The 27,697-nt window shown below is 41.0% G+C and overlaps 1 protein-coding gene across 1 annotated transcript; it reads left to right on the top strand.

The window, feature by feature from the left end:
- The first annotated feature begins 22,463 nt into the window (after positions 1 to 22,463).
- On the top strand, positions 22,464 to 27,223 carry LOC130566612 (uncharacterized). Its single transcript, XM_057354202.1, has 2 exons — positions 22,464 to 26,349; positions 26,487 to 27,223. Exon 1 carries the CDS (start codon positions 23,297 to 23,299, stop codon positions 24,191 to 24,193), a length of 897 nt encoding a protein of 298 aa, XP_057210185.1. The 5' UTR covers positions 22,464 to 23,296; the 3' UTR covers positions 24,194 to 26,349; positions 26,487 to 27,223.
- The last annotated feature ends 474 nt before the right edge of the window (positions 27,224 to 27,697 follow it).

Below are 27,697 nucleotides of genomic sequence, written 5' to 3'. Positions count from 1 at the left end.
TATGATATAAAAATAATAGTAATACATTAATAAATAAAACACAGTATATGGTATTGAAATACATGGTATTATTGCAAGTTTTTCTCTTTCTGCAATGAACATGGATGAAACCTATCTGAAATAAATACTGTGTTGGTATCAAATAAATACTAAATAATTAAAAAATACAAATCTTGGAATTATGAAAACAGAAATCTGTCATTTCTATGAGTATTCCAAATTGAACCAATGCAAGCAAGATAATCATGGGTCAAAGTTAATGTAAAGAAAGCAAAGGATACTGTAGTGTGCATCGTGAGATTATTTATTTACTTGTTTGTTTTTGAAGAATATGTATTTGATCTTTTAGTCAAGCAAATCAGCCACAGAATTATAAATTAATCTGTTATGAAGAAACAACAGTACAGCCATAACAAACATAATGATAAAATACAACATCTGGAAATTCAAGACATGCAAGGTAAGGTGACAGTAAAACAACAGCAAGCGCAAAATAAATCAGCCACAAAAAAAATGTACCTGCTTTTATTTATTCAATTATACAATCAAAGTTTTTGTAAAACTTAAAGGTGCAGTGTGTCGTTTTTTGGAGGATCTACTGACAGAAATGCACTATAATACCCATAACTAGTCTTCAGAGGTGTATTAAGACAAATTACATAATGCAGCGTTATGTTTTTGTTATGTATGAACTATTTCTATCTACATACAGCCCGGGTCCCTTTACATTGAATTCACCATGTTGTTTCTACAGTAGCCCTTAACAGACAAACTGCTCTAACGTGTTTCATAAATACATTGCCTCCATTTACAAAGAAGTGAAAACAAGACGATGTCTGTGTCAGCCTCCGTAGTGCTTAGAAAGGGAGGGGTGAGGGTTGGAGTGAGCCGTTGATTGCAATTCGCAAACTCACCGCTAGATGCCGCTAAATTTCACACACTGGCCCTTTAAGAAAAATAATATACTTCTGCCTCTCAGTTTTTTGCAGCCTATGTATTTAAGACGTTGCCAGATCAAAAAGCATCGTGGCATAGTTGTGTGCATCTTCAGTGTTTTGCTGTTAGTTATCATCGCAGGTGCTTTACGTACAGGCATCTCTTGAGATCTGTCATCCGCGGAGTGGATGTTCTGTAGCCGATGATCTAATCCATTTTATTCACTCAGTGGGATCACGTCTGAGCGTCTCATCTGACGGACAATCGCTCACGGCCTCTAACTTTCTTCTGTCACACACACCAGACTCCATTTACATATAATCCATAAAACAGGGATGGGCTGTAACCTGTTACCAGACACTGAATACAGATACTGTACCATACCAGTCACCAGGACAATACTAGCCAATGCCTTCCTACCCAAAGCTTATTTTCATCTATAACAATTCACCAACATCCACATTAACCGGTACGATCACATTGAAAAGACTGTAAATCTGCATGTTAATAAAATCACAGTCTCCACACACAGCCATATATTTCACTGTCTGACACCTTCTTCAACCCAGATGGCAAACCAGTTTAAAAGTCTGAGACACGTCTGAATAGGGTTTGATCTTTGATAACCTAACAATCATTTGAGATTTTAATCATTGGTATAATGTAATAATACATACTGTTGCGTAGTCATTTTAGCAGTCGCACTAATCCAAAGCGTTTTACAGTTATTATAGGCTCGGTCCCGCTGAAGTAACCTGAGGTTAAGGCTGTGTCGGGAACAGTACACACTACCATACTATTACCTTACTATCTGTGCAGGATTTGATATGTTTGCTGTTCACAGCTTCAGATTTCATGAATGCATTAAATGACCTGCACACTTGCCAGAATATGCAGTACAAAACAGTTTGGAGTACTGTCATGAGTACACTTAATAAACTCGAAGTAATATCATTTGATTGATATTTTGTAACATGTAATGTAACAAGAACATAAGTGCAATGTTGCATGTTGCTATTTCAAATGTTTGTTGTTGAGAATGCTTCTCAAATCTTTTTTAAAAAGCATTAAAGTCCCTGTTTGACAACTCTCTTTTTTATGGGATGTTGTAGTGTTTTTCTATAACTGACTAATCTGTGCAAATCATTTTTTTTTATTCATGTGCTCTCATAATTTTTCATCAAAAACATGAACCTCCTCCCAACTTCCTGTCACGAGTAATGGCGTGAGGGTGGAGCTATCAGAGACTGATTTCTGCCCAGGAAAAGATGGCAGCGTTTAGCAATTAGCATGATGGAAAGGTGCATTTTTGGTTGCACTCCTCAAGTCTTTCTCACTTTCCCCGAAGGACCCAGTTTGCATGCCCGCTGGCTTGAATTCTTACACACTTAAGAACAGGATATATGTAACGAGTCTGCTCCAGGTAGGAATCGAACCCGGTTCTCCCGCTTGTATTGCCACCAGTTTAACCAACTGAGCTAGGTAGTAGGCTTTAACAATATCGTATTATATTGTATTGTCATTGTGTTGAATGTCTGTACTAGAAGCTTCCAACACCAAAGAAAATTCCTTGTGTGTGCAAGCACACTTGGCAATAAAGCTCTTCTGATTCTGATTCTGATTCTGATTCTGATGAAGAAGATGCTGTGATCCCTGAAGCCATCTACAGCGAACTCGAAGTCCAGCTTCTGACAGTGTAACAACTTACGCATAAAATTCAACACACTCATAGAGGAGAACGAGCAGTATTTCAGTTACTCCACTGGGTGTTTTCTTTTCTGGTTCTAATAGATGTTTATATTGACTTTGAAATGCAAGTCCTGCGTTGACATTTTATAGGGCACTTTCAGTTCTAACATTGTCTATTTCATGTTTTATGAATATATATTAATTAAAATAATTATTGTTATTATGTTCATGATTGTGACAGTTCTTATTAGCACACTGCTGTAATAGTTGAAGCTACTACACTTTCAATATTTTGACAAATAAACCACACTTTGATTTTAACAGTAAGAAGTATACTAGTAATCAAGTATACTGGACATTCTCTACTATTAAGTGTATTGTTTTTAAAAATGTAGTATATCGAGCAAAATCTATTGATGTTCGGAACATCATTGACTGCTTTTAAAACCACAAACTGTAGAGAAAATGTGCACAGATAAGATGATCACTAATACATAGTTGCGGATTGTAAAGGAACAACATACATGAACTTCTACCATTGACCTGAGAGTAAGTACGGGTCAGGAAACCTCACCTTGTTGCAACCGATTTTGGGTTAATTTAGGCCTATTAATGTAAGACAACCGGTTTTCAGCATGTAAACTATAAAAATTTTAAGTCTTCATTTCAATAGCTGAGTTAGCGCTTGTTGCATATAACTATGTTCCCAGTTGATAGTCTGGTTATGGTGTAGGGTAATATCCCAAGTATATCCACCCAAGTAACAACTCCTACAATTCCTTGCATAACTGTAAGTGGTTTTCTATAAGACAAAACCATAACACTAACACAGACATTTCAATAAATATAAACCAGTAAACATTGCAAGCATTAATTACACATATAAATGAGCAAGGAAATAAAGTGAAGCGAAAATGTGTTATATGGGCTGATACAGCACCAGTAGTAAAACAAATGTTTAGCAACTGAAATTTGACAGACTTAGCGGTAACCGTGGCAACAATCGGAGCCGCTCAGCCTCGTGCGTCAATAAGCACTTGCTCAAGGAGCAATTAAACATTATGAAAGTGATCAAATATAAAAAATGGACGAAAATGTTGAAATAATCATAAAATTGGCAGATACACGTGAAGCAAGATCTGCAAACTTACTTTCATATATATATATATATATATATATATATATATCCATTTCAAACAAACAAACCATTATCAAACGGGAATAATGACAAGGCAAACATTATAAACACACTGGAAATATTAACTTACTTTAAAAGGCACGCACACAACTTTTGACAAGAATACAACGCAACAGTTTAAAATCGCATCCATCCTCATCCCGATTAGTTTTGAGAGTGTAAATTTGATAGGCCGTATTACCTTGGGATTTCGGTAAGCCTGTGACGAAGTCGAGTGAAATATGTGACCATGGCCGCTTAGGGATGGGCAGGGGATGCAGTAGTCCTTGAGGGTGGGCTCTGGATTCCTTGTTCTGGGCACATACTGTACAAGCAGCAACAAAGTCCCGGACATCCTCTTGCAATTTTGGCCACCAAAACCTCCTTCGGATGAGTCTGCACGTCCTCGCGGCCCCAGGGTGACCAGAGGGAAGGGAATCATGTGCCCACTGCAACACATCTGAACGAACTCTGTTAGGTACAAAGAGGCGTCCAGGTGGACCATTACCTGGGTCTGGCTGTTGTTGTTGGGCCTTCTTAACCGCAGTCTCAATGCCCCACTGGACAACCGTCACCATTAGGGAGGATGGCAGGATGGGCTCTGGTCTCGGGTTTTCCTCTGGTGCGTCAAATTGCCGTGAAAGTGCGTCAGGTTTAGCATTTTTGGACCCCGGTCTGTATGNCCGTAAATTTGACCGACCTTCAACGTTGAAATATGGTTGAAATAATGTCAGTTCTCGTTTCAACGTTGAAACAACGTTGATACAACGTTGAAAGCTGAACGATTGAAAAAGTAACCATGAAACACTTATAAATCAACGTTGAAATTTGGACAAGATCTGTACGTTAAATCAACATAATGTCTTCATATCTTCAACAATTTTTAGACATGGCACCACTCAGAACACCCTAGAGGACAAAATCAAACCGATTAAAAAACAGGGCCCAACGTGCTTGGCGGGAATTGAGCCTCTTGGCGTCTCGAATGTAGGTAAGATTTCTATGATCCGTCCAAATGAGGAAAGTATGCTTAGCTCCCTCCAACCAATGTCTCCACTCCTCTAGGGCTACCTTTACCGCCAACAACTCCCGATTTCCGATGTCATAATTTCTCTCTGCTGCAGTTAGTCGACGAGACAGATAAGCACAAGGGTGAAACTTGTTGTCCCTTCTAGGCCTTTGAGACAACACAGCCCCTATCCCCACATCTGAGGCATCCACCTCCACTACAAAGGGTAACTCTGAGTCCGGGAGTGTTAGGATGGGGTCTGAGGTGAATAGATGTTTGAGTTTGGAAAATGCTTGGTTTGCTTTTTCTGTCCACATGAATGGCTGAGCTGATTTCTTGGTCAACGCGGTAAGAGGTTCTGCCACAGAGCTGAAGTTCCTGATAAACCTTCTATACAAGTTTGCAAGAACTTGGCGGACATGTTGGATGTGGTCTTTGTAATTGGCTGAAAAAATCAGGATGTCATCAAGGTAGACGAAAACGATCTTGTCTAGCATTTCTCTGAGAACATCGTTAATTAGGGCCTGAAACACTGCGGGGGCGTTAGCCAGACCAAACAGCATTACCCTGTATTCATAGTGGCCTGTCGGGGTGTTGAATGCAGTTTTCCATTCATCACCGCTTCGGATCCTGACCAGATGGTAGGCATTTTGGAGATCCAACTTGGTGAAGATGGTAGCACCCTGTAGGATCTCGAAGGCAGACGTCATCAGGGGCAGAGGGTAGCGATTCTTAATCGTTATGTTGTTGAGACCCCTATAGTCGATGCATGGCTTGAGGTCTCCATCCTTCTTCTCGATGAAGAAAAACCCCGCTTCCGCAGGTGAGATCGAAGGACGGATAAAACCACTCTCCAGGGCATCCTTAACGTACTTCTCCATGGCTATTCTTTCTGGGGCTGAAAGGGAGTAAAGTCTGCCCCGAGGTGGAACTGCTCCTGGAATCAGGTCTATCCCACAATCGTATGGCCTATGCTGAGGCAGGGAGGTGGCCCGAGACTTGCTAAAAACTTCTCTGAGATCCTCATACTCCGGAGGAACTCGGGATAACTCGGAAAGGGGCGGGGAAGGTACCTTAGCCTGGGTCTCTGAACTGGAAAGCTTGTGTGTCTCCGTGGGTTCGGAGGTTCGGGACGACTCGGGATGAAGGGTTGGGAGTCTTGAGGAGACGGGTTTGAAATGAGAAACCGATAGTCCCCGCGTGCTAGGCATGTCTTGTCTGGCTGTTGCAGGGCCTCTGGGGAGGTTAGAGGGTTCTGGGATGGTTCCTCGGATCTCCGGAGAATGACAAAGGGAGAACGCAGAGGTACAACAGTTAGTTCCCCAGCTCTTGATACAACCCTCGGCCCAGTTGATCTGTGGATTATGACAGGTTAGCCAGGGATAACCAAGAACTAGAGGAAGTTCTGGTGATTGGGTGAGGAAAAATTGTATACACTCTTTATGGTCCCCAACCTCGAAATGAAGAAGTGAAGTGCAATGACTGACCTGTCCTGAGCCCAGAGGTCTGCCATCCAAAGCTGTGATGTTAAGGGGTCTTTGAAGAGGAACAATTGGGATGCCCAGCTCCTTGGCTACCTCCAGATCCAAGAAGTTTCCAGCTGCTCCAGAGTCGATGAATGCCCCCATCTGGTGACGCTGATTGTTATGTGAAATCGTAGCTCGAATAATAATTCCAAGGGTTACAGAAGGGGAGAGGAGATCTACTCTCGACCCAGTTCCCCTTTTCCTGGACGAGAGCTGGCTTTTCCCGACAAATCGGGGCAGTTGGATCGAAAATGGCCAGAATTACCACAGTATAGGCAGCGGCGTTCCCTCATCCGTCGATCCCTCTCTGCCCGGTCGAGTCTGGACCTACCAAGTTGCATTGGTTCCTCTAGATTCCTGGTTCTCAAGAATCGTTCATCAGTTCTGAGGGGCTCCTGGGGGAAATACACACTCGCCCCTCGATCTCGTTCCTGTTGCCGTTCTCTGAGACGAAAGTCTACTCGGATAGCCATCTCAATAAGAGCCTTCAGATCGGGTGCAGGATCTCTGAAAGCCAACTCATCCTTGAGTTCGGGGCACAAGGCTTGGTAGAATGTAGCCCTAAGTGCTCGTTGATCCCACCCACTCTCTGCAGCCAGGGTGCGAAATTCTATGGCGAACTCCGCCACAGTCCGAGTGCCCTGAGAAAGCTGCAGCAGGCGATACTCCACATCTCCCACGCTGGCCGGGTGATGAAACACCTTCTTCATCTCATCTATAAAACGACCACTGTCTGCGGTGAGTGTGGATCTCTGCTCCCACAGTGCCGAAGCCCAGGTTAATGCTCTGCCGGTAAGAAGAGTGATCATATAGGCCACTTTGCTGTTCTCCGTGGGAAAGCTGCCAGGTTGCAGTTGAAACACCAGGGTACACTGGGTGATAAAGCCACGACATTTCTCCGGGCTACCATCAAACCGTTCTGGTGCTGGAAGTTTCGGCTCTGCCAGGGATGCTATCACCACTTGAGAAGGATTCCTGGACAATTGTTGAGGGTCTGGGGTTGCAGGCGCTGCCGTCTGAAGGCTCAATTGTTGAAGAATCTCGGTGAGTACCTGGTCATGTCGCTGAATGGCTGCTGCTTGTCCTGCAAGGGCAGACAAAATACGATCAACGTTAGAGGGTGGTGCAGCTTCCTCCGCTGGATTCATTTTTCTTGGTTCAGTCTTGCTGTAACGAGTCCGCTCCAGGTAGGAATCGAACCCGGTTCTCCCGCTTGTATTGCCACCAGTTTAACCAACTGAGCTAGGTAGTAGGCTTTAACAAATCCAAGAGCAGAGATAGTCAAAACTAGGAGTCAAGAGTTTTCCAGCAACAGGTAGTGTTTACTCGAAAAAGAAGTAACAAAAACAAAAGCAGTATTCCAACAAGGTAAACTTAGAATCCAAAAAACCAATAGATTGCTACAATGTTACCATCCACAACAACAGGTAGCATAGGCTCAAGACTGAACAATGAGTCATAACATGAGTCCCTTTAAATAGGGTTAAAACCCAGGTGTAGCACATCAAGCTTGATTAGAGCATTGTTGAGAAAGAATCTGGACAGGATCGCCCCCTGGTGGCCCGGAGGTAAGCAGCGATCCCATGGAAGGTTCTTACAATATAACAGTGAATTTGCGTTTGTGTGCGAGGCATTTTGTTAGCAACTCCCGACCTCCAATGATTCAATCAGTTCTCGAATCTCGACGAAATTAAATCCCACCCCACATTTTTCGTCTCATTTCATGAGCCTTTTCACTCAGATACGTCACATTAAACACATTCTCACTCCCGGCTGGTCACATATTGACGTTCAGGCAGTTTTTTAACGCGTGGAGTACCCCTTTGGCATCGGTTTTTGACGTGCGGGGTAATCCGTTGCTTTCTATGAGAAACCATTAGCATCATCACGCAGACGCAATGGGCACGCAGATTTTACTGTCATTATGAAACAATGATATATTGGGGTGTGATTTTGCAATGATGACGTGTTGGGGTTTGATTTTCTGTTTAGCAGCCAGGATAATTGTGTTTAAGTGAAGCTATTCAGGCAGTTTAAGCAAGTAATCTAAGTTTATTTATTATACAATATATAACGCAAGATACAAGCAGTCACAGTGTCCTTCAAAAAAAACCAAGCGTATAGCGTTAGTTCTGGCGCGTCACATAAATCAAGCTTGCATCAGCTGATCCTCCTCTACCAGAAATATGAAGCAATCAATTAAACTGCGCAGGAATGGTGTAATTAAGAATTTAGCAAGAGGGAAATATTTCTGACAGAGTTTACCTCAGATTCAAGCTCGTGCACTACACGCAAATTCGCTGGATTGATTATAAACCGCTTACTTTGGAAGTAATCTAGAAAAGCGTTCAATTGAGATTAGCACGCCCCGAACAATTTAAGGCACACGGAAGAATATGGAAATAAAACATTCAGGTCTCGGCTGGTTATGTTATATTTTTAACCCTCCATCAATCTCTCAAGTTTTTATGCTCACTGCTCAAAGTTGCTCCCTTGCTGCCGCTCCTTAAATGCTTAAAACAAAGATATTAAGATTAACAAGATGCGCTACTGCTGTTACAATGAATGGCGAGGAGTGCAACGCTCAATATGGTCGCTCTGACGAAGGAAGTCCCGCCTTCCAGTAAAACGAGCCAATCGTCAATCAGTAAAGACTGAAGATTCTCTGTGGCGGGCCTCTCGTGAGGGGGGCCTCCTGCACAGGCACAGTAGATGAGGCGACCTTGAAAAACGTGATTTTAAGCACAATTTAATGCTATAATGCAGTTCAAGTCATGTTTAATTATTGATCAGAAATATGCTGTTTGTTTGTGAATTTGGCCAGCGATTTTAGAAATATCTGCCTTCCCCCATTCAAGTAGATAGGACTGTGGATTTACTAAGACGTAAATAGCTGCCCAGAGGCGTTGCAAACATGGCCGCCGTGTGGTACGACTTCCGTTAACGGATTTTGCTTAAGAGCACTCCCTTGCTGCCACTCTTTTTAAATGCTCTAGAGCAGGGGTCTTCAACTACTTTTCTTTGAGGGCCAGACTCCAAAATTATGCGGGCCAGTTTTTTTTTACCATATCCTCATTTCTTCTGTTATTTTGTATTACGGTTATTTATTTTGTTTTGTTCCTTTTATACTGTTTTTGTTGCTGTTACTTATAGGTCATATATTAAAACATGCACACAAATATTGCATCCAGTATTGTGCCTTTTCATGATATTAAATTAAAAGGGATATTGTCTTTTTAACTGTATTTTATATTCCTTAATGCATTACTTTACCCCAAAATTGCTACTAATTTACTCCCCCACAGTTCTCCAGTACATCCAAGATGTGGGTGGCATTGTTTTTTCAAGAAGATATTTATGAAGATATTTGGTTGAATTAATTAAAGTTAAATCAATAAAAGTAAAAAACGCAAATACATTCAACACAAAGGTAATCCCTGCCCCTTGTGACGTTAAATTTGCGTCTTATAAAGCGAGTCAATTGATCTGTGCAAGAAACTGAACGCTATTATCACATCTTCGGGTGAATTCTGATCGCATTCATGCGCCCCACGCACTTATAGGGCAGATCCTTTGTATAGTGCGAGTTCTGGGGGGAGATGAACAGCTGTTTTTCGTAAAAATAGCCATTATTCATAATGAATGCAGTAATAAAAACAACACCGTTTTCCCCTTATCTGAGACAACCGTTCACGTGGTGTACCCTTCCTACAGTTAGCCTACTTTCAAGGGCACAAAACGCGTTTTAGAAAACGACCTATCGCGTGAGCAAACCGATTGCCTGTGCAATGCATTGCTGATTATAATGTTGTAAATAGCATTAAGTTTCTTGGACTGACCGATCAAATCGCTTTATAAGATGTAAATCATTATGAGCCGCGGGAATTACTTTCGATTTGAATGTAGCAGCGTTTTGGACTTTTAAAGATGTGGTGTCTCAGGAGGACGTGCATTTAAAGCACACCGTTCTTAAAGTCTCTCCACTTATTTGAAATGTTAAGGCGGGCCAGGTAAAGATGATTGACAGGCCGCATTTGGCCCGCGGGCCGCCAGTTGACTAGCCCTGCTCTAGAGCACTCCTTTGCTGCCTCTCTCCTCCTGTAGTTAGACCTCTCGCGATAATCAATGTATCGGTTCTTTCCTTAGATATATAAACATAACCTCGTGTTTAGGTTATGCGATATATTGTAATTTATGCTTGTTTTAAAAACGAACGCCACATAATGTAACTGTCATGGTTCTGCCCCTTCTGGTCATGCTTTTCATAGTCTTGCAGCAGAATCATGACAGACCCAAGTGTTTAATGTGGAGAGAGACGTGGTATTGTTATTTTGGCTTGCCATGCACTCTCTCCGGTCTCGTCTTTGACCCCGCCCCCTCGTGCCGTCGTTAGCATCCCATCAGTGTTTCATTCCCAACACCTGCCCCTTGTTAATTATCCTTTGTTAGTCTCCCTATTTAATGCCCTTGTGTTTGCTGTCCTGTGCTGACTCGTTTTGCTTGTGACCTTGTCGTATGTTTCATTCATTTGCTGAAAACTACCATGTGGATTACTTTACCTTACCTTACCTTGTCTTGTCTTGTTGCCGTGTCTCCCTAGTTCTGTCTTTAGTTGTGTGCGTGTAAGTTTAGTTATCCTGTTCCCTTGTTTTTAGCCCCCTCGTGGGAAGTCTTGTTTTTGAAGTTTGTATTGTTTAGTTGCGTTTTACCCCATCGTGGGTTTTTGTTATGTGTGCGTTTAGTCTATTAAAGTTATTGTTTTCTTTCCTTGAAAACCGTGACAGTAACAATGTTCTACTTGTCGAGTTTCAGCAAAAGTTCCATTAATTACTATTAGTTTATTTAGGGTTATTGTTTACTTACATTCCATTTATATGATTTTAATATTCTTACAATTAAGTTCTTTATGCTCTAAACAAGTGTTTGTGTGTCATGCTATATTATTGTCATTTTTCATTAAAAAAATAGTCAATAATAGCCTATGGTTATCGCAGTAATTTCTGGGTCAATATATCGGTCAAACAAGTTCTTATCGTGACAGGCCTACCTGCAGGGGGAATGCTGCTCTTCTTTATGCCTCTACAGAAGAGCCCCCTTAGCTGCTGCTCTACTCCTATAAGGTGATTGGGCCGCCTATGGTTCTGTTGGGGGATCCTCCTCTACCTATAGAAATATGATGCAATCGCAGCTTCCGTTTAAAATTCATTCAGCTAATAGCAGCTTATCGCGTTGCTCAGGAGCAAATTACTCTCCTCCATGCCCAGAACAGAACCACCACCAATCTAAACAGTATGTTAATTGTCAATCATTTTTGACGGTAGTGACCCTCATATAAATAACTGTACCAAAGCCAAACGATCGATTAGTATGAGGAACAGATGCGAAAGCGATCACCATCCGCCGTACATCTCAGGTCCGGTGACCAGATTGTAAAAAACTGACGGCAAGAAGAAAGAGTTACGTCAGTTTCGTTTGTGTAATAGCATCCACTCTCGTGTGTCTTGTGACTGAGATTGCGTCATTACGTCTGCTTTGAACGTGAAGCGGTATTGGCTCCCGTTCTGGTTTATATTTTAACGGGAGCTGCTGACTGCATGCATTGACGGACAGAGTTTTCCGTATAAAATTATCGTACTGTTTTGGTTGAACAGGTCTGCAATGCGAGTTGTTTGTTTTTTGTCTGTTTGTGCAATGAATGCCAGTGACTTTTATTCGTGTGTAGAGTTGTATATGGTTGAAAAGTGGTTAGGTTTAGGACGGGGGTGGGGTTAGGTGCTCCAAATATCTTTGAAACCATAAATATTTATGAAACCAATAATATTTTAGATTTTAGAAATATCTGCCTGCCCCCATTCAAGTAGACAGGACTGTGGACTTATGACGTAAATAGCTGCTCAGAGGCGCCGAGTGGCAAGACTTCCGTAAACGGACTTTGCCAAAGTACTGGGTTTGACCCTACACCCATCTGTTTACCACCCTAGATATTTTCTCATAAGACTGTAGCGGTACTCTGTTGCTCAACTGGTAGAGCATTGAAAAAGCAGGGCAAATGCCCCAGGGTAACTAATAAAATGTGGCTTTGGATTAAATCGTTTCTCAAATGAGTAAATGAAGGTCAGCTGTCTTAAAGAGGTGTGTATGAATGTGCCTAAACTTCAAGCGTTTTAACTCAGAATAATGTGAGCGACGTTACCTCTAAACGTGTACATTGCTACACCTCAACAATTGTAAAGACAGCTGAAAATGTATCTTGCCTATACACAAAAAACAGTGAGAATGAGAACACGCCATGAGCTGCCTCCACCCTGTCTCACAGACAGTTTACTCTCTTGCTGTTGACTCATTCTCTCATACACCTGTGTAGTACATCAGGAACACCTCGAGCTAATATTCAGTCATGTTTCTGAATGTCTCCATTCGCAGTACAATGCAGTATGCATTGGTCGCACTGTGACTGCGGTGTCTTAGTCAGCACCTAAACTGTCTTGACAGAATATTTATCAGCACATGGCAGCTTGACAAAAATATTAAATGCCATGTAAACTGTTTCCAAGGCGACGTTATTCTGTCCGATCACCAAAGCAGCAGTTTAGCAGCTGTTCATGTTACAGAAGACGAACAATGTCTCATGCTAAAAGAACAGTCTTCACTCAAGAATCAATATTCTGTCATCATTTACTCAACCTAAAGTCATTCCTGACATGCTGAAGATTCTTCACACAACTATTGTTTATATTACAAATGTGACTGTGTCTGTCAAACATACAGTAAATATGTATATATATATATACTGTATATAAATCTCATAAAAGTAGACCATATTCTGTACCGTATTGCTGAAACTTGATTTGAAAATCAAAGCGTTGCGCTGGTTTTGACAAACGTCTTGAAGTGAAACAATGATTAATATTTTAAACTTATTTGCCGAATTTAAAGCCAGAAGAGTGATAAAATATGATTGCATGTCCATAACTTCAAATCAAATCTCATTGGTTCTCTAGTTGTGATATGATAATGAGGCACGTAAGAACCAATGAGGTTTTAAATGATCAATCTGTCACATTTCATCATATTTATGTAAATTTAGCGCTCTTATACATTTGATTTTAATTTTGTTAAAATGTTTGAAACATGAATAATTTTCTCTGACAAACATATCATTTCACTTCAGAAACATGTATTAACCCCATTTGTGATGGATGTGTGTGCTTTTTAAAGCTTCAACATGTTTGTATGGATGAGTGTCATATATTTAATAAAAAATATTTCTTTGTGTTCAGTTGAATAAAGTCATATACGTGTGGAACAGCATTTTCATTTCTCGTAAAGCTATTCCTATAAAGAGTTCATTCCAAAAAATAGACATGAAGAAAACTGTTGTGCAGACTGATTCAATGCATATAGTTCGAGAGAGAAATTATGTTGAATGTGAACACAAGAACTTAACAATTCTTAAGAATGTCTTCTTTTGTATTCCACAGAAAAAAGTACGGTTTTGGAAAGAGTGAACTATTTAAGGTGAACAATTCTTTCAACCTCATTATTTAATTTAATAGCAGTGACGGGTAACATTGTGTTGTTTTGTGGTCAATTCTATCTGTCACAAGAGTGGAGGATATTGCTGTGAGAGTCCACGCTTGACTGGGCAGACCGGCACAGCCTCTTGTTCACTGTGCTCATGATTTACATGACGGCCTGGACGTCACACAACCCACAATGAGTCCTACTGCGTCAGCAGCCGTCCACTCTCTCTCTCTCTCTCTCTCTTACACACATACACGAACAATATCCCTCCCCCACTGTCTTCAGGCTTTAGCAGTCTGTCTCCCAGAGGACTCTCTTTCTCTCTCTCTCTCCTTAGCATCACCCCCCCAACCTGTTCCCATGAGACCGGGCTAAATCTGTGCGAGCAAGGTTAAACCGTTCACTATTAAACACAACACTTGACTTGTAGCTCAGGTCTCAAGCAGTTTTGTGCAACTCAACATGTCAGTTATGCAAATCAACCGATGTCAACCGCATGTCACATTTCACCCAGAAATCACAAGAAAAACAACTGATATTATACTTCAAGACATCAGTTTTGGGAAACATTGTGTTTAATTGATTTGAAAGAAAAATGTCACAATTACAAAATTAATGGCTAAAAAGAGACTTTTTCTGTGTCAAAAATATAATTGATTATAATTTGATTTTGGGGTGAAATCTGACCTGAATGTTTTTATGACCTTCACCCAAAATACTACCTTAAAGCTGCAATCTGTAACTTTTTTTTAAATAAACGAAAGCAGCCAAAAAAGCAACCTGGTCTCATAGGAAATACGTCCCTCTTTCAGCAGCACCACAAAACGCGTACATATCGCTACAGTTTTGAGACACAAAAGTACACTGGGGACGCTAAAGAGAAGAACTGTATTGGTCCGCTAAAGAATGCGTGTTCACGATTTGCCTGTGAAACGATTTTATAAATACTTATTATTTGTACTTTAATAGATATTTTAGAGCACCTAACCCCACTCCTACCCTAAACCTAAAACTACCCACTTCCCAACCACATAAACACGCAACAACGAAATACAAGTCATACACGGGTATTTATTGCAAACGCTGACCAAAAACAGTATAAAAGCATTGCATACAGGTTGCGTTTAGAGTCTTCTAAAGCCGTACGATATCATTGTGTAAGCACAGCAGGTTTTATTTGCTGACGATCGTGCCCCAGGAATGCACCCAGTCGTGTTTTATTCAACTGTATGCTCAAGGTTAGCGCGTGACGCAATCGGAGCGGGACAGCCAATGCCTTTTCATAACGTAAGATAGCGTAATGACACAATCAGTCACAAGACACACGAGAGCCAATGCCATTTCACTGAAAACTGTAACTGTTCACTTCACACAGCGGCGGCAATTTTTAAATTCTGTCACTGTGCGAGGCAGTGCAGCCGGTCCGGATCAAAGTTTTATGGCGGACGGAGAAGAGGATCGCTTTCTGGTCTGTTCTTTGGCTTCGGAACGCTGGGAATAATAGCACTTTTTGAATAAACAGCAAATGTAGCCGTATCTTCCTGTTACGTGTTGTGTTTCATATTGTATAATATACAAGTTGTTACGTTTAGGGGAAGGGGCGTGCTACGTGCTCAAATTAAGACTAAATTGTGCGCACGAAAAAATAAACGTACACAAAATACCACGTCTGATTAAATTCAAAATCATTACACCCCAATATAATAGTATATGGTGTTGTTAACCTTGCTGTTGTTGGAAATAGTGATACCTGGTTGCAATATGTACCTGATGGATATGTATTTTGTGGTACAGAGGTAAAAGTGTACAGATGTACGTATTTCCTAGAGACCAGGTAGCAAAAAAGCAAAAGGTTATAACCTGTCTCCTTACCCAGATTCACAACGGTAAGCTTATAATAATGATATATAATTCGTCAGGTACAATTGTGCAGTAAATGACAAGTTATTGTCAACACACGTAAATGTAAGTATGTAAAGTGACCTGCAGTTTTATGTTTCAAACAGAGATGGCGATAAAAAGTTATGGATTGCAGCTTTTATGAATTCTACTGAAATGTTACACCCTTCAACTTTTTTCTATACATCATTACACCATAAATAAATGGATATTCAACATTATTATCTTTGGAACGACATGAAAATGTAAATGATGAGTGAATCTTCATTTTCTGGTTAAAACCCCGAACAGTACACACCTTTTTGTGTCTCTAAGTGGCTTTATTGTTGGAATGTATTTGTTGTTGCATGACTATTTTAGTCCAGACTGTTTCAGGATCAGCTTGCGCACGACTGGCTGTCGTGACATGTCAAACTGGTGTAAACTGGAGTGTTGTTTGCCTGGAAAATTAAGCAGGTATGTGTTACGAGACGTGTGAAGTCGATACATGCATGCCCGAGTTTGTTTTGCCAATTTTTTCTCAACGCTGCTTGGCAGGTAAATGTGACCGAGATGGTCCAAACTCACTAACACACAGAGTTTAAGTTTTGCACTTCACACCAAGTATTATCAAAAGACATGCTCACACCTTCGGTCTTGTGTAAAGGACAATATTATTAAGAATCAAGCGAACATCAGATTTATCCCACACGATTATCGTGCTCCAGCGAAATATCTTCCTCCATTTATCACCACAGTAGAAGTGAGATTTAAATTATATCAGCCTATCTCTCATACCATGAATGACAACACACACAAAAACCTTAAGAGCAAAAGAAAGGTGAAAATATAGAGACAGATAAATGATGATGATGGCGACAGAAAGAGAGAGAACAGTGCAGATTATCAACAAAGACGCAGATAAAACGTTGTGAATGAACAAGGAAAAGGCAGCAGCGTAAGAACAAACTGCTGATTAAAATGACTCGCTCTTTCTCCTGCAAGGTCAGTGTGATGTGACTGGAAACTTGAAGTCCCATCAGGCTCTCTCATTACGTCAAACAGAGAGCAAACAAACGGCAGAGGTGTCACTCTGACTCTTCAGATAGCTTCAATCTCCAAACACGCAGACAAGCCTTTGGCTCAAATCCATTTGAAGGGATAAAGATTGTGCACTTTAATGTTATTTCCAGCTTTGGTTTTTATTTTCTCATCAACAGTTAATGTGGGATGAAATTTGTGAATTCCTGTCCTGTTGTGTAATGTTTTACAATGTGACACAACATTTCCCAGCAAACACCTTTACTGCTTGATTAGTGATAGGAAGAGTAGGTGTTGAACGTTCCTCAGAAAACATCTGATGATGATGAAACTCAACTCAATGTTGAGGCTTTTTGGTGAGATTTTGGCAATAATATGGAGACTAATGGGTATTTGAAAGGGTTGTGGAGACTGAAGGTCTTTACCCAAGGTATGGAAACTGAAGATACTTGACCAGTACATGAGGACTAAATGTTCTTGACTGGGATGTGGAGGCCGAAGGTTTTGGGATATGAGAGTGAAATTTTTTTGGTCAAATTCACTCTTCCGCATGTCTCATTTGTAACGCCCATTCAATTATATTTATAAGAAACCTTCCTGGAGGAATGTTTAGGTCACCAATCCAGACATTGACTCTGGTACAAATGCAGAATTCCTTGCTTCCATTGAAAGACACGGGATGCTCTTTGGAACATTCTGAAAGGATGCTGGGATACTTGGACCATCAGGTTTTGTTCATGCCAGCTTGAGTGAGAAACATACTCAATTCAAACAAATTCTTCAATTCATGTAGAATCTTGTGTTTAATATTTTTCTCATTGTCATGCTGGTAATATAGCATTTACTTCGAAATTGCTCATTGTCATTTGGAAAAGAACTATATTAATAAATGCTCAATAGATACATTTTTACCTGTGTGTGTGAGAGTTTAGAGTGGAATGTAGAGGACAGGCGAGGAATTGTGGGGGAGTCCTGAAGTGCCAGTGTGACTCATTCACTGCACAATTGTACTTGAGGTAAATCTCCATCCTTCCCTAAAGATCATCACCCACACACTGTCTGGATGTGTGTATCGGCATACACACCCCTCAGAGCCAAATCCAGACAGCGCACACATGCATAAACACTCCAGGTGTTATGGACCGCTCACGCAGACAAGCTATGAGTCACTACGCCTGCCAATGACAGCACAGGGAATCTATGATGTAAGCAAGCATGCTGACTCAGGCATGCAAATGTACAGCTTCAGGGAGCACAGCTGTATTACTCATGAGATACAGATATATACATTTACACCCCTACACACACACACCGACATCCTGCCACATCACTTCTGACAACAACCCTTATATATACATCACTCTGTGTTTGTGATGTATCATGATAAAAACAACCAATTCTGGGAGTTTTTCTCTTATCGTGTTTGTGTTTATACTATCACTTTGGGTGTAAAGCGCTTTGGGTGTACAGCAATACACAATAAATTCATTCATTCATTCATTCAAGAAAAGACCGATATCCCGATTTGTGCCGATATGCTTGTGAATCGGAAGACATCGAGCGCTTTTCCACCATTGTGACGAACCGTTCAAAGCACGATATGGAATGGTTGTGGTTATGTTTCCATGTGAGCCTGGCTTGGCACAGCACTGTTACAAACCGTGGAGGAAATGCGCTCTGAGTGTGAGGTCATTCAGAGATCATTTCAAGAAATGGTATATAAATTATAAATGTAAATTTCTCTGGTTTAGTCAAGGTCACAGATAACATGATTGTGTACAGTTGCGCAAATTATTTTATTTTACTTTCATGTAGTGACTGCACACACCACCTGTGTTACTCGTTCTTTAGCTTTGAAAGGATACCCCCGACCCCCAAGATAAAAATTATGTCATGAATTACTCAACCTGTCGTACGATAACCCTAGGACCTCCGTTAATTTTCGGAACACAAATTAAGATGCATGCACGTTGAGCAGGCGTTGGAGCCGCCATTCATGACACATGCGCTGTGGAGCTGACGCAGGAGTCAGTCAGCAATCATGACGCATGCATATTGAGCAGACGCAGGAACCGCCATTCTACGTCAGCACCACATGCATGCATCACGCAGAAGTCAGAACATTTCTGAATAAAGTCATTATTTTTATTTGTTTGCGCACTAAAAGTATCCTCGTCACTTTATATAGTTAAGGCTGAACCACTGGAGTCACATGGACTTTTTCAACGACGTCTTTACTAACTTTCTGTGCTTTGAATGACGGTTACATTGTTGTCTATGGGGAGTCAGAAAGCTCCCGGACCTCAACAAAACTATATTAATTCATGTTCCAAAGGTGAACAGAGGTCAGAGGGTTATCGTACGACTTCAGGTTGAGTAATTCATGGCAGAATTTTCATTTTGTGGCAGAGTATCCCTTTAAGGCCTAAAATTTTGTTTTTGTTCCTCCATGGGGGAGAAAACCCTAAAAGTTTAAGACTATGCAACAGTATACTGATTTCATATACCCCTTTGTGCTAAAGTGTAGCATTGATTCTGTCAGGTCATGTTAGTTAAGCTTGCATGAGCCGCAGCTACTCAATGTTAACCAATAAAGATACAATACATACTAGACCATGTCTTTTTAAAGTTGCCTTTCTTAGCTCCTTATCAGCTGCTCCGTCATGCAATACTCAAAACCCACCTGTCACGGTTGCCGTGGGAAGAACCCAAATGCAGGCAGGCGTGGAGTGAAGGGGTTAACAGACGACTTTATTATAAACAAAACAAAAAACCCACAATGGGGGAAAAACCGACACTAACAGAATAAATAATACACGAACTTTGACAGGAAAAAATAAACTGGACTGGACTAAACTAACATAACACTTGACTAAACATAACTTGACAAACTAAACTAAACACTTACTAAGACTTGACTGGGTTCTTTAAACAGCAAAATAGGATCACAGGAACATTGACAGGCACGATACACATACAATGCAAGAGCACAGGACAATGAAACAAGGGGGGATTAAATAGGGCAAGACAAACGAGGGATATTGACACAGGGCAGGTGAGAAACATTAGACACGGCAGGGAAGCAATACATGAAACGAGAGGGGCGGGGCCAATGACGAGACACGAGAAAGCACATGAGAAGTAAGAACGTAAACAACTCATGGCTTTCTCACATAGAACCTAAGGGCTCCGTCCCAATCCTGCCACATGACTAGAAATACAGAACCAAGAAAGCAGGACCGTGACACCGCCTCCATCCCCAACTCCTCCACAGCTATCATTTTCATTGCATCCTTTTATACGTCCTAAATTTTATTTTCCTTCTGACAGGTATTGATCCTTTTTTAGATGGCATCCTTGAAGTAAATATAAATATGTTGTTTTGTACGTTGTATATTAAATAAGTGTAAAGGTACTGTATATATATATCCCTGTTAAATGAAATTAATTATGCTAAAAAAACATGTTATGGTTCTTCAGGTGGGGGGCAATGTGTCTACATGGACACCTGGAGAGTTTTGACCAAGTTTCATTCCACTAGTCTTAAATACTGCTATGTTCAAATATTGGACGATGGTGGTCCTCACAGAAACGCATTTAATAACTAGATACGAACTAGAACAAAGACATATTCTGTATACAAGTTCACTTGTAGTATAGTTGCAGTACTTTATTTATGAATAACGTAAAGACAACAAACAGATATACTGCAGTTTGTTAAAGAGAGGTGCGCCAGGATTTTTCTATCACACCCCATAGACTTGAATAGAAGAAGAAACCGAACACAATAGATACCCAACCAACCACATGTAGGACTACCGGGATTACCATTGTCAGTGTGTATATATGCATTAAAAAACAGCTAATCCATAATTTTTTTCAAAAGCACGTTTTCCCTGACACAACTTATAGGACCCAAATGACAAAATTCTGTAAATCACTTTTACAGACTAATAAAACTGTGAAATGTTGGCATAGGTCAATTTCATAAATACTATTTGTTTCATTTTAGATTGTATTTACAGGCTAAGCCCTGGAAGGAAAAAGGAAAGTAAGCTGCTTAGCGATCTAGCATATACTGTTTAAGGCTTTAGGGTAAGCCGCTAGCAGAGCACGTAAATGCAAACATTGATTTTGTGCAATACATCGCTTTCTACTGTCCATGTACAGTAAACCACAACCATTGTGATTGTAAGTTTAGCACAAACAAGTGCTACTCTTATTTTTCTGACATGCTCAGTGACGAATTGTTACACAGACTTAAACAGTCACTGTGTGTGTGTCCGTGTGCGTGCATGTGTGCTGGTTGTTTGGGGGAGGAAGGTTAGTGGGGTCATTTAAGATGTTGGAAACATGTTGAAACTCAACTGAGCCGCATGCAGCATTTGACAAAGCAGAGGCCACAAAAGGAAGTAGATAACAGTCATGTCACTCAAACACATCTATAAACAGCAAAACACACATGAACTGTAACCATAAGAGGTTACATAAAACATGATTTATTTTGGTAATCTGCATCCTTGTGTTATTGTAATACTCAAATCATCTGTAGTTACGAACGTGACCCACAAGGGATGACTATAGTTACTGTGAGATATTTACGTACAAGTGGAGACCAATTAAGATTTGAATAATATTAGAGAAGTATGTGCACAAACAAACAAGTCACAGGTTATTGATAAAAAGAAAGCTCAGTTGGACGGACACACACATGCTCTCAAGCAAAAAGAGGCTACAGAGTGCGTGAGGACACCTGGAGGTGATGTGTACTACGCCTACACACACACACACAGACAGTTCATCCAAGTGACTCATCACCCTGCTGTTAATGATGGTCGACTCCATCCACCTACACACACACACACACACACACACACACACACACACACACACACAGCCAGTATGAAGTGGCATGGCAAATGGAGCATGCCTGCCCTCTGGTGGTATGGATGACAGAGACAGCTGAAATTAAGCTGATCCGCTTCTAAAGTTCAAATCACTGATGCAAAAGCTGGTTGGATGGACAGATGTAACTTTCAGTCTGTTTCTAACACAAAGCCATTTTCCCACTGCAGAAACCTAGTTCAGATGATTTTTGATGAGCAACGCACATGAGGAGCTCGACTCGCGATGACGTGAGATGTATAATAGTATGAAAGCAAAGGTTTTATATAACCTTTGCATAGTTTTATATTTTTATAAACTCTACAAACAAACTTGACCAGTAGACCTCTAGCACTCTGAATTCCAAAGCAACTTTCAATAACAAAAGAGGATCGTTGGACTTCACACATCTTGATTGGATTGCCTGAGCCATTCATTTAAATTTCAATATCAACGACCCAAGAACTGCACCATCATAGCAACATCAGCAATGAGGAATGGAGCTCACACCTTCTCCTAGCCCCCAGACATCCAGTCTGAGAAGAGCAGACAACAACACAAACTCAAAACACAGAAAGAAAAGAGACACTCCACTCCAGAGACACTGTTTAAAGACACTTCAAACAGTAAAGGCAAAACCATCACCACAAATCTGCTCTTCTACACAGAATGCCCAACTGTCTGGCACACAGCTTTCTGCACAGTATTCCAATATCACACCAAACATGGAATCTGCAAAGGCAGACAACTGAATACATATGAGGACTCAGAAAAAGACCCAGAGAACAGACATCTGACAGTCAACTTCTACCAAAACGGATCTGTTATGGTACAGGGAAACAGTTCTGCCCTAACACACTTTGAACAGACCTTCCACACCTTAAAAGATATGGTGGAAAAAGAGGAATCAAATCCCTGCCAACAAAGCCATACAGACACATCAGAAAACACAGAACAAAAGGAGTCCTCAACCCATGCTAATATAAAGAACAGGACCACTCCAGAAAGAACTGAAAACACCATCATCTTCCCTCAAGCCCAGGACTTCACAACACAGTTGTTCAACTGCAGTACAGCCTAGTACTGTTGGAAGTGGTAATAGTGGAACTGAGCGAGTAGGTTCATGCCCAGACCACAAAAGACACTTTACAACTCAGAGACCAGCTGTGCCAGTTAAGAAACCAGCTGAAGAACTCTATACAGGAGTTAAAGGGAGAAATAGACACCCTGTCCAAGGACAGTGAAACATTAAAAAAAGACTACAAAGAACTTAAACGCAATGGGGAAGGAACTTTCAGAAATGAAAGAATATATGAGGAGGGAGCTCACAGGCTTCAAAGTTGAGTTACAGCAAAGGGACACACAAATTGAGACCCTGACAACACAAATGAGGCGTCTCTCTACCCCTACAAGCGCCTCAACGAGTAAAGACCCTCAACCTCCCCCGCACACTCACAGTCAAACTCCAGCACATCTCCAACATCCACCAGACCATCACAAACCAACAATAACCAAAGAGATGCAGATGCACCTGCAACTCCCAGCAAGCCTGATGAGTAACCTCAGAAAACCACAGCCACAACCCCGACTGAGAAACAGCCACTACAAACCAAAGCTGAAATCGGCATCCTCATGGACTCCAATGGGAAGTTCCTGCAAGGGGAAAAACCATTTCCAGGTCGTAAGACAACAAAACTCTGGTGTCCAAAAACAGGTGACGCCCTCAGAATTGTATCTGACTCAAGCTTTGGCACACCATCACACATCATCATACACACAGGCACCAACGACCTGAGAAGTGAACAGGAGAGAGTTGGGCATCTGATCTGCAGAGTAGTAGAGAAAGCTACAGAGATCTACCCCACCTCAAAGATCATCATATCCCCTCTCCTACCCCGCAGAGATTTTCACCCAGACACCATCCAGAGAGTCAACTCTGACATCTCCAAAGGATGTGCTCGTCTACCTAATGTGCACTTGACTCATCACCTCACTATCACAGTAAGAGACCTGTGTGACCACCTACACATAAGGAGGGACAAAGTTAATGTGTTTGCAAAAACACTGAAAGACACAGCATGGGGCAGACAGACCATCTCAACACCTCTTAAAACAACACACCACAGACCCAGCAGAAACCCACAGTCTCATCACAGAGAACGACCACCAATGAATGGACTATACTGGGAACCCCCATCCCACACTGAAGTCTACCTCAGAACACCTCACGCAGTTGAACATCACCACAGACCACCGCCTACATCTTCACACCTGCAGAAACCAGACCACCACCCAAGATCCTCGCCACCACAAAGACATCACTCCAGGCAGAGGAACAACACCAGAAAGAGACCACAGCCTCCAGCAACTAACCCATCGCATCCACCTTCAGCTGAAAACACACCAAACTCAGCACCACCTGCACACTCCAGGAGCTACGCACAGGCTGTCAAAGGACAGACAAAGACCCTGGAGATGAGTGAGATCAGACAGCTGCTGAACTACATCAGTGCACAGCTAACTTCATGACAGTCTACATGTCATACAAACTCCAGATTAACAATGTAAAAAAAAAACATTCCAACTGTATATTAGAAGAGGATTACCTCTTATTCTTGAAAACAAGAACTCTACACCTTGAACTCTTAGAATGTTTCTTTCAACATCAATGTGGAATATCCAAGGCTTGAACTCTACAGCATTCGGGTTAAAGAGCTCAAACACAGAATTCCAGAAGAGCATTAAGGATATGGACATTATAATTCTACAGGAGACACGGAGCAGGGCAAACACCACCACCCACTGCGCCCCCAACTACAGAGAAATGATTCTACCATCACAAAAACTCAATACAGTCCGAAAGGGCAGATACTCAGGAGGACAAATCATCTGGTACAATTCTAAATTTCACAACCACACCAACACGGTGAAACATGGAAAACACCAATTCACAAGGATCTACTCCCATCCCAAAAAGATATATTCCTGTGTGTATATTAATGTATATTAATGTGATTATGAATGTAGGTCAGTTCCCTGACATCTGGAATCAAGGCTTGATAACACCAATCTTTACAAACGGAGATAAATTTGAGCCGAACAACTATAGAGGCATCTGTGTGACCTGGGAAAACACAAACCCCATAACACACACATCACATTACAATGACCTGGGTTTAAAAATCACTTGAATCCTGCAGTGAATCAACTGAGAGATGAAGCACGCAGGGCCTTCTATTCCATCAAACGTCAATGTCCTGTAGAAATCCAAGTTAGAATTTGGCTGAAAATATTAAAATCAGTGATTAATCAGTAAAACTCTCTGTCAGCTGGTCCAGAGCTTCAGTCCTGATGTTTCAGTCCTAACATCTACTGATGCTCTAAACCACAACAATACTGACAAAATCACACTCAACACAGTCACAACACAAATGAAACAAAACTATATCACTCATTGGGAAACCCAAACAAAACAACAAAGTCAAATGCAATGTTATTTGGCCCTAAAGAGAGAATCCAGTCTGTACACAGTGACAGATGAAAAACTAAGATCCAGACTCAGTGGACATAAACTCAGTTTAGAGACGGGCAGACACAGACACACATGGCTGCCACATGGTGTCCACACTGTCATCTCAACAACACTGAGACGGAACTCCACTTCCTAACAGAATATAAAATACACAGACATACGGACAATGTTTTATGAAAAAATCAAGTCCATACACCAGACGATTGAAAGTGTGTCAAACAATGAGAAAGTGGCGTGTCTGTTAGGAGAACACAAGGACTGCTGTGTGTCAGCTGCACAATATCTGTCTGCCCGTCACAACACAAGAGAAAACAATCAATCTGCCCTGACCTGATGTTTCCAATATATCTTCATAACATTATATTATTATAGCCCTTTATTCTGCTACTTACATGTATATTTTGATTTTGTAAATCTTTGTTTAAACAATACTCTATTTCTGTTTTTATATATTTACATATATTAGATTATAAACCACTTTAAGTGCACTACATACATCACACTTTTTTATTTTATTACTATTATTATCTTTCTTTTCTTTTGTTTACATACTTGCACTATTTGTACGCAGCCCAGCTGCAAATGCTTTGGCAATACGAATGTACACTTTGTCATGCCAATAAAGCACACCTAAATTGAATTAATAGCTCTTCACTTCACTCGCCTCTATCACACTCTTTCAAGTGCTTTTCTAAGATGTGCAATGTTGCTTTTGAAACATTCCTTTTAAAAGCATTTTACCAACCAACGTCACGTGCCCATATTAGTACCAAATGTATACATATCTGTACATATTAGGACCTTTTTGAAAACAGTGTGTGGTGGTGGGAAAAGAGACCAGAATGATCTTTTTAGCTGTCTTCACTATATCCACTGCAGGGTCTTGTTCCCGAAACATACAGTGATGCAGCTGCTCAGAATGCTCTAGATGGTCCCTCTGTACATGTTGTGAGGTGGGAGCTGAACTTACTTTAGCCTTCTCAGAAAGTAGAGATGTTTGATGATGTGGTTCGAGCAGTGCAACCGAGCAGCAATGGACCAAGCACACAGCCCTGAGGGACCCCTGTGCACATATGTTGGAGAGGCTGTTTTTCAGACCCGGAGTGCCTGAGGTCTCTCGGTCAGAAAGTCCTGGATCCAGTTGCAGAGGGAGGTGTTGCCTTAATTCAATTCATCACATAATTTCTTGACATCAAGGCATGAAACAATGTGCATTTTTATTCTTTATTCTACAAACACAAGAAGGAAATGTTAAAAAGCTGACACTGACTCACATGCGTGCTCTTTCAGAGACTGGCGGATTTGAGGAACACCCAACCAGCAAGGAAGACAAGTTAAGGAAGGGATAGAAAGAGAAATAAGCTTCAGAGAGACACTGAGGTGAAGCACCGGGTCAGAGATGAACTCGGTCAGGTGGAGGGATGAGGCTTCAGTGCCTGCTGAGAGAACTCCATCCACAGGTCTGAGAGAGCAGAGGGTGAAAGGATACTAACAAACGCAAGACCAAGACAACACTAAAAACAATGAAAAGACAGAAGACTCAGCGGATTGGATTATTTTCTTTCATCCACCATCCTTCACAACTTCTTATATGCTCCGTCTTGGTTTTCCAACCAGAACAACATCTCCGGGGATGATGCTGTTCAGTGTGTGGTTGATTTATTGATGGTTATAAACAGGGAGGTCTTTGATTTGATGTGTTCCTGTACGCAGTTCAAAGAAATGACATTCTTTAGGAAATGTTCTCAACCACGCCTGTTTCAAAAAGACGACATGAGACTTTGAAAGGAGGAGGTGGGAGGGCAGGTCTGTATTTTATTCAATTACGCTGTTGATAAACTCACACATTCAGAATGCTTTTAGAATACATACTGTACAAAGACACAAATGGAAAAATGATTAATGATAAGCTAATATTGTCTTTAAATGCTCCTTGTGTTGGCTGACAACCTTTTAAAAAACGTGTCTATGTATTGCAAAAATTAGATAGCTTTTTGTACTTATTTTTATTAAACAATTTTTTTTAAATATAGTTATTGTCAAAGTGCTGTACCTGTTTTCACCTGCGTCCCTCATACCCATTGCAGGGGTATGTATATTATCTTCATACAGTTATTGTGTAAAGTGCTGAGTAAGTCGTTTAATATTGTGGTAAAACTGTTGGGTTTTAAATAGATTTTTGTTTACTTTTTAACTCTCCACAACTGTGGTCCTGTGTTGGGGTGAGAGAAGTTCTGATGCATGACACAGGCCTGGTTATGGTGTAATATCAACATCACCACCAGGGGTCTCTGTAGCTCTACTGATGGAGCTGCTCTTTGTCTGCGTCTGGACCAGTGGTCACATACAGCCTCGAGTGAACTGATACTTCAAAGAGAGAAACGAATACATAAGCTTTCTTATAGATAGGAAAGAAACGGAAGAGAGAGAGAGAGAGATAAAGAGAGAGAGAGAAACTCACAAACCGCTGTGTTTGTAGGCAGTTTAATAGAGCAATGATG

The sequence above is a fragment of the Triplophysa rosa genome, linkage group LG16 (assembly GCF_024868665.1).
Source record: "Triplophysa rosa linkage group LG16, Trosa_1v2, whole genome shotgun sequence".
In the NCBI taxonomy this organism is placed as follows: Eukaryota; Metazoa; Chordata; class Actinopteri; order Cypriniformes; family Nemacheilidae; genus Triplophysa; species Triplophysa rosa.
Note: the sequence above shows the minus strand (reverse complement) of the source record. Positions and strands in the feature narration are given on the sequence as shown.

What these genes read in the sequence shown, in the direction of transcription:
- LOC130566612 (XM_057354202.1), top strand. Translation starts at nt 23,297, where the DNA reads ATGGACTCCAATGGGAAGTTCCTGCAAGGGGAAAAACCATTTCCAGGT.